We start from the raw sequence: 15,142 nt of genomic DNA on the forward strand, positions 1-15,142 counted from the left end.
AATCTGCAGATTGAGTAGTATTTTTGTAAGAAATATGCTTATGCAAAGCTTAGTTTCATTTCTGAACCACCTATTAATATGATACTTATATATCATAACAAACTGTTGTTTGCATGAGAACCTGATCTGACCCTTGCATTGCATAGTCAGAATTTTATAATGTACTTCTATGCTGTCTATCGCTATTGAAAAAGAGTTCAAAGGACTATGTATTGTTTGGGCGTGTTTTGGCCCTCAAATGCATCAAAATTCAAAACCTTTAAATGAACATTGAAATGACTGTTTCTTTTATTTAAATATTTATTTGTATTTCTAATTATTGTTGCCATGGTAACAAGTTCAAATTTGCATAAATTAGAAAAAATTGAATATTCAGTGAAATTTGTCATATTTTGAATAGTTTTTCTCCTGGAAACTGTAGAGCGCATGCTTGAACAAACTCAAAATCAACGGATAATGTGTAGGCACCTGTAATACATCTTTAGAAGAAATATAAAGTTTTTTCAAGAGTGCGCTCTATGGTAAGTAAGAGAAAAACTAGGCAAAAACCTGTCATAATTTACTGAATATTTAAATTTCATTAATTCATGCAAATATTTACTGGTTACCATGGCAGCCATAATTGTAAACCTAAATAAATGTTTACATAATAGTACCAGGGAAGTATTCAAAATTAAAGAAACAGTCATTTGAAAGTTCTATTGAAGATTTTTTAATTTTGTTGGGTTTTGGGGCCAAAAAAGGCCCCAAACATACATACCCCGTAGTCCTTTGTTCAGCATTTTGACTTATGTTGCTTGCCAAATTACAAAAATCAAATATTCATATACCAAAGAAATTCTCCTCTTTGAATTTCTTTTTTCTCAAAAACATCTCCGTCATGGGGATTTAATCCCCTGACCTCTTGATAATAAAGCAGGGAGTTTACTGTGCCATCAGTCCTGGTATTTGCTTCACTGTAAAATACTTTTTTGTAACATTATTGGGAATAATGTTACAAATTGCACTAGCTTCGTAGAAATACCAACAACCTATAATTGTCTTTAATTTGTATGAATACCAGTATCATTTATGTAATGTATACCTCTCAAACCAATATTTATTCATTATTTTCTTATCTCTGCTCTGCTGATAAAATTCAGAAACATTAACCAGTGGAGTTATTTATTGGAAATGTTCATGTGTTACTTACAATTTTATGATTCTGTTAATTATTGTGGGCTGGTGTGTTCTTTTCAGGATTCCAGTATGAATGCCTCTAGTGAATCAGATAAACCGGTGCCGAAGAGTGCAGGAACAAGTCCAGACTCTGAACTGGAACAAGTCCACAAAAAGACAGCCTTCCAGAGGAGCATATCAGAGATAGTATCCGATAGTGACGAAGGGTTCGGGGGTAACGACAGAAATAGACAGTATGCAGGACGACGGAGAAACAACAGCGGGGGCGTGGCAGGTAGCCTATCAATGAATCATTACATTTACTTCAACACTCACCATATTATAAATCTTAAAAGTGAAAAGTTGAATTCACTTGTGTAAAGCTTGACATGTAGATGTCATTATCCTTTTAGGAATTTACACGTATTTACAATCTGCAAACAAGCCAAAATTGATGCAATACTGTTCTTCCATGATCCTTTTCATAGTTTATACTGAAACTATGTTGCTTCAATGTTTTCCCACTAATGAAAAATGACAAAAGGAGCAATTATTGTGAATCTTGTAATATAATTCATGTGATAACTCCAAAGTTTCATTTGGAGAGATAATTAAGTGGAAAACATTGTAACACATATCAATCTGAAATAACCTAACTCATCACATCTAACCTAACTCATAACATCTAACCTAACTCATAACATCGGAGAGTGAGTTAACTCATTTTAATCAAATGTTTCAGATGGTGGTATGTCGTTGATCAAACACCCATCTGCTGCCATGTCTAAGCTGATGACCACAGTGGAAAAGTCGAACTCATCACGAATAGAGGGTGACCGAACACTCCAACGTCCAGTGATGGCTTTCATTGTGCAGAGACATGACCTAGATGGTCTCCAGCTGGCCATGAAACAGGCCCTGAGGAAGGCCACTTGCCGGGTGTTTGCTTTGCAGGTAAGGATCAGTAGCTCTATAGTGAAGTACCCAATATTAAGCATATGGCATCAGACTATAACTTTATTTACAGTGTTACTGTATATACAGCTGTATCTTCCAATCCTATATGCCTGACCTACACATATGACTACTTCACAGAATCATGTAAATTGGGGAATATCCATTTCTAAACATAGCCTTTAGGGGAATCCCCTTCACTTTATCAAGAATAAACATTTGTTATATTAATAAACACAGTAAACACTTGAACGGTTTATTATATGTTTAATATCATTTAATATTCATTTAATAGGTGGTATTGGTCATTGTATCTGTTCTTTTCAGCCAATGCAAGCTGTACAATTTGTAACATGCAATAAAATTGGCAGAAAATCACACATCCAAACCATCTAATGGAAAACTTTTCAGATGTTTTGTTTAATTGATTGTTCAAGCTAATAACAAAACAGCTATGGGCTTTTATGATTGTACTTGTAAAATATGATATGTTCAAATCACATCATATTCATTATCACAAAAGTTCATAATTGTTAAAGGAAAAGATATAAACAAAAAGAGTATTTAGTAAATTATATTACATTGTACAGACATGAACTGGTTGTTAGCTCACCTGGCCCGAAGGGCCATGTGAGCTTATGCCGTACTGCAGCGTCTGTCAACTTTTTCTTTTGAACAACTTCTTCTGAAGACCTGTAGGACCTAGGGTCATGATATTTGGCCAGTAGGTACCTGGGATGGAGTGCTATAAATTTTCCTCAATAAAATGACCTTGACCTACTTTCAAGGTCACAGGGGTCTAATATGTTAAAAATTTTAAACAACAATATTCTAAGAACCATTTGAACTAGAGTCATGATAATTGGGTATGTTATGTAGACCAGCAGTGCGAATATTTTTTTCCATTACAGTTATGAGGTCAAAGTCAACTTTAAATGCTAGTCAGGGGTCAACGGTCAACTTTGGTTAAAAGCTTTAACAATCTTCTTCTCAAGTTCCATAAGGCCCAGTGTCAGGATATTTGGCCAGTAGGTACCTGGGATGGAGTGCTATAAAATTTCCGCATTAAAATGACCTTGACCTACTTTCAAGGTCATAGGGGTCAAATATGTTTAAAATTTCAAACAACAATATCCTAAGAACCATTTGGACTAGAGTCATAATACTTGGATATGTTTTGTAGACCAGCAATGCAAATCTTTTTCTCAATAAAAGTAATGAGGTCAAAGGTCAACTTTAAGTGCAAGTCGGGAGTCAAAGGTCAATATTGGATTAAAATTTCAAGTTTCAAACAACAATATCTTCAGAACCGTTTCAGAGATGTTAAAATGTCTTGTGTTCTAGTTACCAAATTTGGTCTTAGGTAACCTATATGCCAGTTTCATGTAACAAAAGAAACAGGTGAGCGATACAGGCCCTATGGGCCTCTTGTTGTAAGTGATGTGATGTGTACTGACTGAGATTTAACTGTCATGTACAATGTTCCAACAGGCCATGAACTGGTTGATGAGGACAGTGTCACGTACTGTATGTATCCACGACCTACTGTGGTACCTGGTGACGTCCCTCACCCCTTCCCTGGGGGAGGAGGAGGAAGAGGAAGAAGAAGAGGATAAGGATAAAGAAAAAGACAAGGATAAAGAGAAGAAAGCACCAAAGAAGGAGCCGCCAAACAAGAAAGATGTAGAGGTAAGACCCGGTAGTGTATGTGATTTACTTACTACGTGGTTAACAGTACTGTGGCTCTCTGTCCTGAAAAAAATATCAATTTTCTGGAAATTTATTGTAAGAATTGTGCTTTTGTTTTCATGAAAATCTTGTGTATCCAAGCACTAGTTTTCGCTTACAACTTGTTTTAAGTTTGTACTTGTATAGGTGTAAAATAAACTAGCGGATTGATAATGTAATGATTTAAAACGTGCAGTGTTTGATAAACCTGCTGCCAACTGAAGCATCGTGTCACTTTAAACAATGTGAACAATAGTGAGGCTCTTTAATACTCTATACTGTATGTTTGTGTTACAGGAAGCGCCACTGTGTGAACATCCCCTGGCAGATATCAAGATAGCTGGCAGTGCTGTGGACCCTCTCCCAGAGGTGTTCCACACCCTCCTACAAACTATAGCCGATGTCATGATGCATCTTCCCTGGGGATCAGCAGTACAGGTGAGACTACAACCATTTACCTCAGCATTGTACTGCCTGGTACTCTAAGGTGTCTCTTGCCAGCTACTTCTACATCTGTAAACTCAGATTAGAACTTTTTAAGTGACTCTCTTTTTATGAAAATTCATCAGTAGACAGACGTTCTCTTACATTAAATGTCACAGATTCAGTTTTAAGTTAGAAAATGTAGAAGAAGTCTTTTCAAATACTTGAGTAGTTGCAGGGACAGTTACAGATCTGTAGTAACAAGTGGGGTCTGAATTCACTGCATGTATTAAGCAATATTTTTTAAAAAGAAGAGCCATAGTCTAATAATACAAGATACAAGTGACTGAATTTACTGTCTAATGTGCAATTTTTCTCCAGTTGATGGCTGTCAGATGTTTCTGCCTGAAGTTCCAGCAGACAGACCATCAGTTTCTACACGAGTGTCATGTGTTCAGCAACATCAGTCGCATTCTCAGTAAATCTGATGAAGAGAAGGAGGAGAATGACATCGGGGAGCCACCAGTGGTAAGAGCAAGACTAAAGTAGCTATATATAGTACTCCATAGGGTCAAAAGATAGGGCATGGAATACGTAGGGATGTGCCATAGAGTACTGAGACCTGGCATGGTATATAGGGGTGTTCCATTGGGTAAAAGGACATGACATGGTAACTACGGGTGTTCAATTGGGTATAAGGACATGACATGGTAACTATGGGTGTTCCATTGGGTATTAGGACATGTCATGGTAACTATGGTTGTTCCATTGGGTATTAGGACATGACATGGTAACTATGGGTGTTCCATTGGGTATTAGGACATGACATGGTAACCAGGGGATTTTCCATTGGGTATTAGGTCATGACATCGTAACCAGGGGATTTTCCATTTGGTATTAAGAAATGGCTTGTTAACTACAAGGTTGAGGTAAATTTGTACCAAGGGGTATTACCTGTGGTATTGAGACATAGGGATTAAAGACAGGCAGATTTTTAACTAGAAGTGTTCCATGGAATACAGTCATAGAATGGTAACAACTTGATGTGTTCCATTGGGTACAGAGAGACAGCCACTCTGTGTATCTATTCAGTGGCACTGTTTATTTTTGTGGCAGCACTTAATATTCATGAGGGTACTGTATATAAACAATCAGAGGTCACTCCAGAAGTCTTATAGTTAAATTATAAATATATCAGTTGATATGTTTTGAACAAAAATGTTAATTTTGTAAAGCTACACCTACGTGTAATGCCATAATAAGGCATTTATCTACAGAACTAGAAATTAAAAAAAATGAAACAGAAAGGTAAGAATGAGTTCAATGAAATGAGTTGTCTCCCCCTAGCAGGTGAAGGATGTCAAAACAGTTAAGAAGCTGGTGAGTAGGTTGAAGGTTACTAGAGAATTTGCACATGACATACTCTTATTCGATCCTGCTATAACTTACACAAAACCATGTCATTGTGCATAAAGTGTGTCTACCAATCAAGGTAGCTGGTACCTAAACCCTGTTCTGAAAAAGTTTGGTTCTACACAATGTCCTAAATTCCCCTGATAATGTATTTATACATAAATGGACTTTCATTTCATCAGCATTATATCAATTATCTAAACATTTGAAACTTGATTAAAATTAATTGTTTGATGTCAGAGTTAATGATTTTATAAGCTTCCTACAAAATGTGTGTCTCACTGCACTGCAGCTCTTCTGGCCAATCACACAGCCCCAACCAATCACAAGCCATGTTTTGTATATGGTATATAGATGGTTCATAATACAAATTTTCAAAAAATTATTTCAACATGCCGCGATAATTTATTATGACCGATCAGGTTATCACAGATCTCAACCAAAATTTGCTATAGTGCTCTTATATGTCATCCAGATAGTTTTGCTGTAATAAGTTATAGATTATTATACACAGCGTAAGGTAAAACCCAAGTTTATTACTTCTCTTCAAATAACATACACAATGACATATATATCTGGGCATTATTGCAAATTTAGATGAAGATCTGTAATAATTTCAATTGATGTTAATAAAATTTTGTTAAACTATCGTGTCAGACGCAACTTGTGGGCATAATTATTTCGACAAGTCATATTATCATCATGTGACCTTTAACAATGTGACATTATAACAGTTATACAGAAGATGCCATCATTTCAAGTTTACAATTTGAATCACATGTAAATATGCCCCCCACCCCTCCTCAATTTTTTTCCCATAACTGTAATTTGCATACTGTTGAAGATTTCAAACTAACTTAGAATTGTTTCTGGAAATTGAAACTATTGAAACGATTTTATCAGAGGTTAATTTTATAACTTTTTGAAGAACCCTCATGAGAATTATGAAGTCAAAGTTTGTGTAAGTTTTTAGGATTCTTAACCTGCCGGGTGTATTAACTCTTTTATGCTTATGTATTAATAACTTCATGTTTTACTCAATCAAAGTAATATTTTTTCTAAGATTTTTTGTGAGTGTTTGACAACTTCAATTTCATCATTAACCACGATGTTAACCATTGTTTTTGATTTTAAGTAAAATCTATAAACTAACATCAGCTATAGATATAAATGTTATTTGATAATTATTTGCGCTCAATATATTTTTGCTCTGTGTGCGGTTACATCATATATTAGTTCTCTCTAAATTTCTTAGTGTACTAGGGACTTTGATTTTATATTCTTTTTGTTTTGCAACAACAGAGTAGCAAAAGATGCAGAGTTCACATCAACATTTGTCTTCCACTCCACTGTTAACTTCTACAGAAACAGAAACAATACTGCATTTTCATTTGACAAACTATTTACTATCTGTGAATGCAGTTATGGTTTCAAACAATTTGATTTTGCATTATCCAACAAATTAAAAATTGCTGTGTTTGCAGAAGTGTTTTTCTTGTGTTTCTACTGTCTGTGTATCGATACGGAGGTAACTATACATGTGTTGGTGTAGAGTAACAATTACCTCCCTTCACCAAGTTCTATCATACAATTTCTACATCTTCAAATTTGAAGGCTTCCCATCGGATCTGGCAACTAAAAGATCTGACTGCCAACGCAGACATCCAGGCCTCCAGTCGACAGGCTATGATAGCCAGTCTCACAGGTAGGTACAGACACGTATGATATGATAGCCAGTCTCACAGGTAGGTACAGACACGTGTAATATGATAGCCAGTCTCACAGGTAGGTACAGACACGTGTTATTTAGTCATTGTTGTAACCCTCGTATTTATATATGTATTAGTCTCTGGTTTTGACAGAAGATTTTGCTTAGCTTATGTCCTCTTTCCAATGAAGATGAGACATGTAAAGATCAGTGTCTGTTCACAAATCGTGATTTGTAAAGCAGGGTTGATTCTGTGAATTAGAATATTTTGAATTTGTAAAAGACTAAATACACTGGCTGGTTTTAGTTCTGAAGGTTTGTGATCCAGGAGTCAACCATCAATGGGTCTAAAACATAGACAAAAGCAATTCCAATGGTAAATTTTTTCGAAAATAAACATTTAGTTGGAAAAACTTCAACACTCATTGAACAAATTGACATAGAAACTTGTGTTTGTGTTGACAGACAATTCCACAGAAACATTCTGGGAGAGTGGTGATGAGGACAGGAACAAGATGAAGACTGTGACAATCAACTGTCACAATCGGTCACTGCCTAAAGTAGTGTATGTCCATATAGACAATACACGCGACCTGGGGGTATGTATAATAGTCCATATAGACAATACACGCGACCTCGGGGTAGGTATAATAGTCCATATAGACAATACACGTGACCTTGGGGTAGGTATAATAGTCCATATAGACAATACAAGCGACCTGGGGGTAGGTATAATAGTCCATATAGACAATACACGCGACCTCGGGGTATGTATAATAGTCCATATAGACAATACACACAACCTGGGGGTATGTATAATAGTCCATATAGACAATACACGCGACCTCGGGGTAGGTATAATAGTCCATATAGACAATACACGTGACCTTGGGGTAGGTATAATAGTCCATATAGACAATACAAGCGACCTGGGGGTAGGTATAATAGTCCATATAGACAATACACGCGACCTTGGGGTATGTATAATAGTCCATATAAACAATACACACAACCTGGGGGTATGTATAATAGTCCATATAGACAACACACGCGACCTGGGGGTATGTATAATAGCCCATATAGACAATACACGCGGCCTGGGGGTAGGTATAATAGTCAATATAGCCAATACACGCGACCTGGGGGCAGGTATAATAGTCCATATAGCCAATACACGCGCCTGGGGGTAGGTATAATAGTCCATATAGACAATACACGCGACCTGGGGGTATGTATAATAACACTCACTAATCACACTAGTGTTCAGGTTACGGCATTAAACAAAACACAAGCTCTAGGGAAGGTTACATGTAACAGAAAAGCAAGCAGTAACGTCATGGTCAATATGTGGGCCATAGAACATAAAGCTGGACAGTTTAAAGGGTATTTGGGTCAAGGCCAAAACGTTGAGGTTAGGAGATATCCCGGTACTGTAAAGGATACATTGTATTTGGGTCATATTCAAACTAAGCCATTATATGTTGCTTAGGATATTTGAGTCACAGTCAGGCTATATACCACAGAGGATATTACAGTCAAGCTGAACATTAACCTGGATATTGATCTGCCATTTCCTGTGTGATTGAATTGATGTTCTGTTTAACATTACAGAGTAAAGTTAACATAATGGGGATCAGTGCTGGTGGTAATACAGAGGAGCTGAAAAAACTGCAGCAGGTAAATATTTACAAATTTAAGTAACCAGCTGAAGCAAAACAAGACAGTTATAGGATGAGTAGATTAAGTGAAATGAAAATCGAACTTCACTTTGACAAATAGAAGTTTATATTGAATTGGCCTATAACAGGTTGTCTCCTATTATAGGTAGATATCGAGACTCGTCAGAGTGGCTGGATCAGCTGTCACATCCCAGACACACAGTACCGCTGTATCCAGCTGGAGCTGAAAGGGCCTGACCACAGCCTCCGTGTCCGACAGATCAAGGTCCTTGGAGACCGCGAGGGAGAGAACGCCGGCATCCCTGCCAAGAAATCTGCCCAGGACCTGCAACAAGACAGCTGTGAGGCAGAGACTCTCAAAGTGTTCAGACTGCTCACCTCACAGGTAGGTTATTAGGTGTTCAGACTGCTCACTTCACAGTTAGGTTATCAGGTGTTCAGACTGCTCACCTCACAGGTAGGTTATCAGGTATTCAGACTGCTCACCTCACAGGTAGGTTATTAGGTGTTCAGACTCCTCATCTCGCAGGTAGGTTATCAGGTGTTCAGAATCCTCACCTCACAGGTAGGTTATCAGATGTTCAGACACTTTTGTTGCCTTTCTAACAATTTTGCCTGTTTCCCTGTTCAAAGTTTTATATATTGTAGAATATAAAGTCATCGTTTCAAACTTCAAATTTCAAAATGTAGCCTCTAAATTTTGGAAGGTCCTGCCAAATAAGCAGTATATTCAGGCTGTACAATTGATACATTGTGGCTGTTAAGATGTTTATACAGGTGTTTTGTGGTATTTATATACAGGTGTTTGGGAAACTCGTCAATGAGAAGGTTGACCACGGTGGACTGGTCAGCGGGGACAGTCTAGATGGGGACCACAACCTCAAGGAACACATGGTCGGCATTCTGTTCAGTCGCAGTGGCAAACTTTCCCATCTACAGAAACAGGTACACACTTGGTTGGCATTTAACAGAAACAGCTAAATGCCTGACAAATAATAATGATAATATACAACATTCGATATAGCGCCCTATATCTAGCTTACATAAGCCACTCTAAAGCACTTTACAGTACATAGATGTACAATTTATTCAATCAATACAATTAGCATTATACATTAATCAATACGATTTTGAGGAATCCGCAGGAGCTACCACACCAGGCGCTAACTACTAGTCCTAAGCCACCTGGCTAATATCTCCCTATGTGTGTATGCCTGTGTGTGTGTTGGAGATGTGTTGTGTATGTAAATGATAGTGATCTCAAACGCAGGGAGATTTTGGTTATCTCTAAACTTAATATTGGGATTCGTTAGTGTAATATTTATTGATATTCCAGTTTTAGTATGAAAAAACTTATGATTGATGCAATATTATCATCAACTGGCCCCTAGAATTTGAAAATGATTTTCTACTATTAGCTAGACATTTTATACCAATATCTATCATAATATAGAAATACAATGTACAATAATCTGCCAAAACCTAGAAATATGTATATCTTCTACGTTGTGTATATCCTTAATTAAATCCAGACATAACGAGGATGGTGTTCCTCATTGTAGGTGTGTTCCCACATAGTACAGGGTATCCGTAAGGAGACTAGCCGAGTTAGGGACGAATGGGAGGTGTCACTCAACAATAACCAGCAAATCCATGATACCAGGTCAGTAAACCCAAGATTTTAGTGTTTTAACAGATAATTATATAAAGTTGATTCTGATAATGGATGTCATGACTCAAAGCTTAATAAGTCCCCCTTATCATGATGGGGGATTTATTTATTTTACCCATTTTTGTGCTTCTTTCTGTTTTTTCTTCCACTTTGAACGTGTCATTCACTTTTCTCAAATACTACAAGCCAGATTCTCCTGGACATTATCAATGGACATATGCAAATGTGCAATCAATTTAAAAAAAAAAAAAGGAATGAAAAAATTGTATACATTGTTTGTAAAAGCTATGATAATAAAATAAAGTCATACCGATGAATTCTTTGTTGTCAGTGACCAAGATGTCTATTGTTTTGAGCTATTGTCTATGGTGCTAGCCCTGAGTGGATCTGGTGTGGGTAGAGCCTACCTGGCTCAACAGTACCCACTTCTCCAGGACCTCTTCAGCCTACTACATACTGGATCCCCCAGGGTACAGAGACAGGTAAGGATGCTGTGACAGGGAGGGAGAGTTCCTTGTTGGGGAAAGATATTGTTTAGATCTTGTTAAGGAAAGGTTTTGGCATGTTTGTGTGGGATAATACCTTGTTGGGGAAAGATTATGGCTGGCTTGTATAGGAGGGAAAATATTTTGTTAGGTAGTGATCAAATCAGGTTTGTGTGTGGGCTACACCTTACCGTATTTTACAACCCCAAATACAGCCCCCGTTCCAATTTGGTACATTGCCAAGGCTTAGGGGGAGGAGGTTGCTTAATTGTAACATCCCCACCCCCACTCCCTTTATAAAAGGATGCTTTAATGATTACCAATTGTTGGACCCTCATCAATAATCCACATTTCTGTCGTGCATATCATTGCAGGTAATAGCGGTGTTGCGGCGTGTCCTACCAGATGTAAAGCCCCAGACATTGGCCAGCATCCTGTCTGTGACATCACTTCCTCCAGCCGAGTACAGTATTGTTAACCTTGCCAGCCGGGATGAGGGTGATTCCTCGTTCCACCCGGAGAAACCTAATATCCTTGATGTTCTGTTGTCATGTGTCAGTAAGGCTCTCACTGTACAAACCAAGGTGAAGGTCAGTGGACCCCAGAAGGGAGTTAGCAGTCTGACTTTGTCCGAGTGCCTGGACGAGAAAAGCTCAAAACGGTAATAACACACTTATCGTATTATTCAAAAATCACCCATTAGTTTTAAGAGAGTCTGAGACTCAATTTCAGAAAGATACCTCAGCTCAATAATGGGGATGTATTTTATGCTGTTGACAACAAGAGGACCCAAAAGATTTATTCTCAATACCATGCTGTGTAAATATCTAGAATTCTGAGGCCTGAAGTGACTAAGAATATACTACCCAGGTACTTCTCCTGGACATCTACAATTTTCCAGCATGGTATTTGATACCCTACATTTGTTCCCTTATTTTGAAAAATCAAGTAAGGTGTCTTAAGACAAGGATAGATAATTCTACTCTAAATATTGCCCCTTTAACTGTGCTGGTAGAAGGCATGGATTGATATTTGCAGTTAACATACATACAGAACATATGGAATGATATTGGGAATAGAATTACTGATAGAATGTATGATATTGTAACACTATGATGACATTGCAGGGCGTCCGGTCCACGTTGGTGGATGAGGGGTAAGATGTCAGCTGTCCTCGCCAATAACATCATCTGTCTGATCCACGACATGGGCAAGGTAGGTAGTTACATCCTACTACAAACACAGCCTGGTAGGATTGTATTGTTATATTTTACTATTTCATTCAGTTTGTTGACGTGAAACTGATATGCAAACAGTTTGAGTTGTCAGTTTTCTGTGTAAAATTAAGCTGAAATATAAAGTAAATAGATTACAAAGAACGTAATCATTTTTAGGTCACCTGAGCTTTGCTCAAGTGACCTATTCTAATCGCTTTTCGTCCGTCGTCGTCCGTCGTCGTCCGTCGTGCGTCGTGCGTAAACTTTTACATTTTCAACTTCTTCTCAAGAACCAGTGGATGGATTTTTTTCAAACTTGGTCAGAATCATCCTTGGTAGATGAGGCTTCAAAATTGTAAAATTGGGATTCCTACCCCGACCCCTGGGGCCAGGGCGGGGCCCCAAAGGGAAAATTAATCAATATTTCAAAAATCTTCTTCTCCAGACTCAGAGGTACTACAGTGATTTTCTCTACGTGGAAAGAAAGATCATCAGGGGCTTTACTTAAATTGTAAATTTCAGGACCCCCGAGCTATCCGTTCTCCCTTGGGGAGGGGGTAAAGTTTACTATAGTTTATATAGGGAAATAACACTTTTGGGTATATTTTGACAACTTTCTGTAGGAAATTATTTTTACTTGGTGAGAATTATCCTTGGAGGAAGATGGTTTCAAATTGTAAAATTGAGATTCCTACCCCGACCCCTGGGGCCAGGGCGGGGCCCGAAAGGGAAAAATAACCAATATTTCAAAAATCTTCTTCTACAGACTCAGAGGTACTACAGTGATTTTCTCTATGTGGTAAGAAAGATCATCAGGGGCTTTACTTAAATTGTAAATTTCAGGACCCCCGAGCTATCCGTTCTCCGTTGGGGAGGGGGTAAAGTTTACTATAGTTTATATAGGGAAATAACACTTTTGGGTATATTTTGACAACTTTCTGTAGGAAATTATTTTTACTTGGTGAGAATTATCCTTGGAGGGAGATGATTTCAAATTGTAAAATCGAAATTCCTACCCCAACCCTAGGGGCCAGGGCGGGGCCCCAAAGGGAAAATTAACCAATATTTCCAAATTTTTCACTTCCAGACTCAGAGGTACTACATTCATTTTCTCTGCATGGAAAGAAAATCATCAGGGGCTTTATTTAAATTGTATATTTCAGGACCCCGAGCTATCCGTTCTCCCTTAGGGAGGGGGTAAAGTTTAATATAGTTTATATAGGGAAATAACACTTTTCGGTATATATTTTATCCATTTTCAGCAGAAAATTACTCAAACTTAGTCAGAATCATCTTGGGTGAGTGAGGGTATTACTTTGTAAAATTGGGATACCTGCCCCATCCCCAGGGGCTAGGGCGGGGCCCCAAAGGGAACATTTACCAATATTTTCAAATTCTTATCCATTGATGACATGACAAGTATTGTATTTCACTTAGTTTACATGCTGATTTCCACATCACATCTAAACAATAAAATAAAGCTACCAGTACCTATGATATAACTCAGGTGACCGCTAAGGCCCTTGGGCCTCTTGTATAATATGCTACATATATAGATGTTATGCAATCATGGACCAAACATAAAATTTCAGACCATTTCAAATAGCAGACATTTGTAACCTTGACTTATTGTATTAATACAAGTTCATAAACATCACCTGCAGGTGGCCCAAACCCCTCATAATTAGGTGAATATTCAAAAACTCTCTATTCACAATTTCTGCTTAATTTAATACTGTACAAAAATATTGTCTAATTTTCACTGAAATTAATGAAACTTTTATTAGATCAATATTGCTTGAATTTGTAACATATATTGACTTGATATATATATCATTATGCTTAATGTTTTGAAATAAAACTACACCTGAAGATCTAGTTTTCCTTTATCAATATATCATTATGGCCAATTTGTACGATTTCATTTTACAGGGACAGTTGTCTGAGACGTGGGCAACAGTGACAAAAGCAGCCATTGCTGAGGCGATTCTCAACCTCACCAAACTGGACGAGGCACACAGGGTACCTGAAGCCTGTATCAAGACTCCAACAGTTTGTATTCCAAAAAAAAGTCTTTTGTAACAACTTACAAGTATTGTTGACTGTAAAAATGAATTGGATCCTAACAAAGTGATATTTTGGTGTCATAGTGTTTCTTACACAGTGCACGTGTTTGTACAACAGTGACTGGAACCATATAATAGCTGAAACTAGTAATAACCAGATAAACGAATGATGCAGATATCACAACAGCATTCAAATACATGATTTTTAAGATGATTACAAAATCACACCAAAGAGTTTCTGTAACTGTAAATATTGAAATGTATTTTGAAAAAATATAGTGATAACACTTAAGCTTTGATTATAGCCATAATACTTGTCCCCTAAATCTGTGATTATAATAATAACGTTTCCCCCCTACAGCTGTGGCTTGCCCTGGCCTCTCTCTGTGTACTGGACCAAGACCATGTGGAGAGACTGACCTCAGGTCAGTGGGTCAGCAGCCCTAACGGCCAGCATGGACAACCGAGGGTAAGACATACTCTGTAGTACTTAAAGTGATCAGTGTTATATCCAAAAGGACGTTGTTGATTACAGACAAGAACGAGACCTTTAAACCTGTTGTCCATGTGTCTATGATCATACTGTCTGTCATTTTACTTTAAAAGACTATTTATTTAGAAAGATTGAAGGATGTTTTT

The 15,142-nt window shown here is 37.5% G+C and overlaps 1 protein-coding gene across 2 annotated transcripts in view; it reads left to right on the forward strand.

The window, feature by feature from the left end:
* Nucleotides 1–15,142, forward strand: part of LOC110442255 (E3 ubiquitin-protein ligase MYCBP2-like) — a 79,532-nt gene that overhangs the window by 52,609 nt on the left and 11,781 nt on the right. Inside the window, exons 61-76 of one of the 2 annotated variants that reach the window (XM_021485761.1) lie at nt 1,240–1,453; nt 1,901–2,112; nt 3,604–3,801; nt 4,138–4,278; nt 4,645–4,791; nt 7,291–7,381; nt 7,850–7,983; nt 8,996–9,061; nt 9,209–9,448; nt 9,865–10,008; nt 10,626–10,726; nt 11,067–11,217; nt 11,595–11,881; nt 12,348–12,435; nt 14,370–14,489; nt 14,865–14,972. In XM_021485761.1, the coding sequence (XP_021341436.1) occupies nt 1,240–1,453; nt 1,901–2,112; nt 3,604–3,801; nt 4,138–4,278; nt 4,645–4,791; nt 7,291–7,381; nt 7,850–7,983; nt 8,996–9,061; nt 9,209–9,448; nt 9,865–10,008; nt 10,626–10,726; nt 11,067–11,217; nt 11,595–11,881; nt 12,348–12,435; nt 14,370–14,489; nt 14,865–14,972 (2,442 nt within the window). Of the gene's footprint in view, nt 1–1,239; nt 1,454–1,900; nt 2,113–3,603; nt 3,802–4,137; nt 4,279–4,644; nt 4,792–5,610; nt 7,256–7,290; nt 7,382–7,849; nt 7,984–8,995; nt 9,062–9,208; nt 9,449–9,864; nt 10,009–10,625; nt 10,727–11,066; nt 11,218–11,594; nt 11,882–12,347; nt 12,436–14,369; nt 14,490–14,864; nt 14,973–15,142 lie in introns of those variants that run through there. The other variant, XM_021485762.1, reaches the window with a different exon arrangement.

Source organism: Mizuhopecten yessoensis, unplaced genomic scaffold (assembly GCF_002113885.1).
Source record: "Mizuhopecten yessoensis strain PY_sf001 unplaced genomic scaffold, ASM211388v2 scaffold716239, whole genome shotgun sequence".
NCBI lineage: Eukaryota > Metazoa > Mollusca > Bivalvia > Pectinida > Pectinidae > Mizuhopecten > Mizuhopecten yessoensis.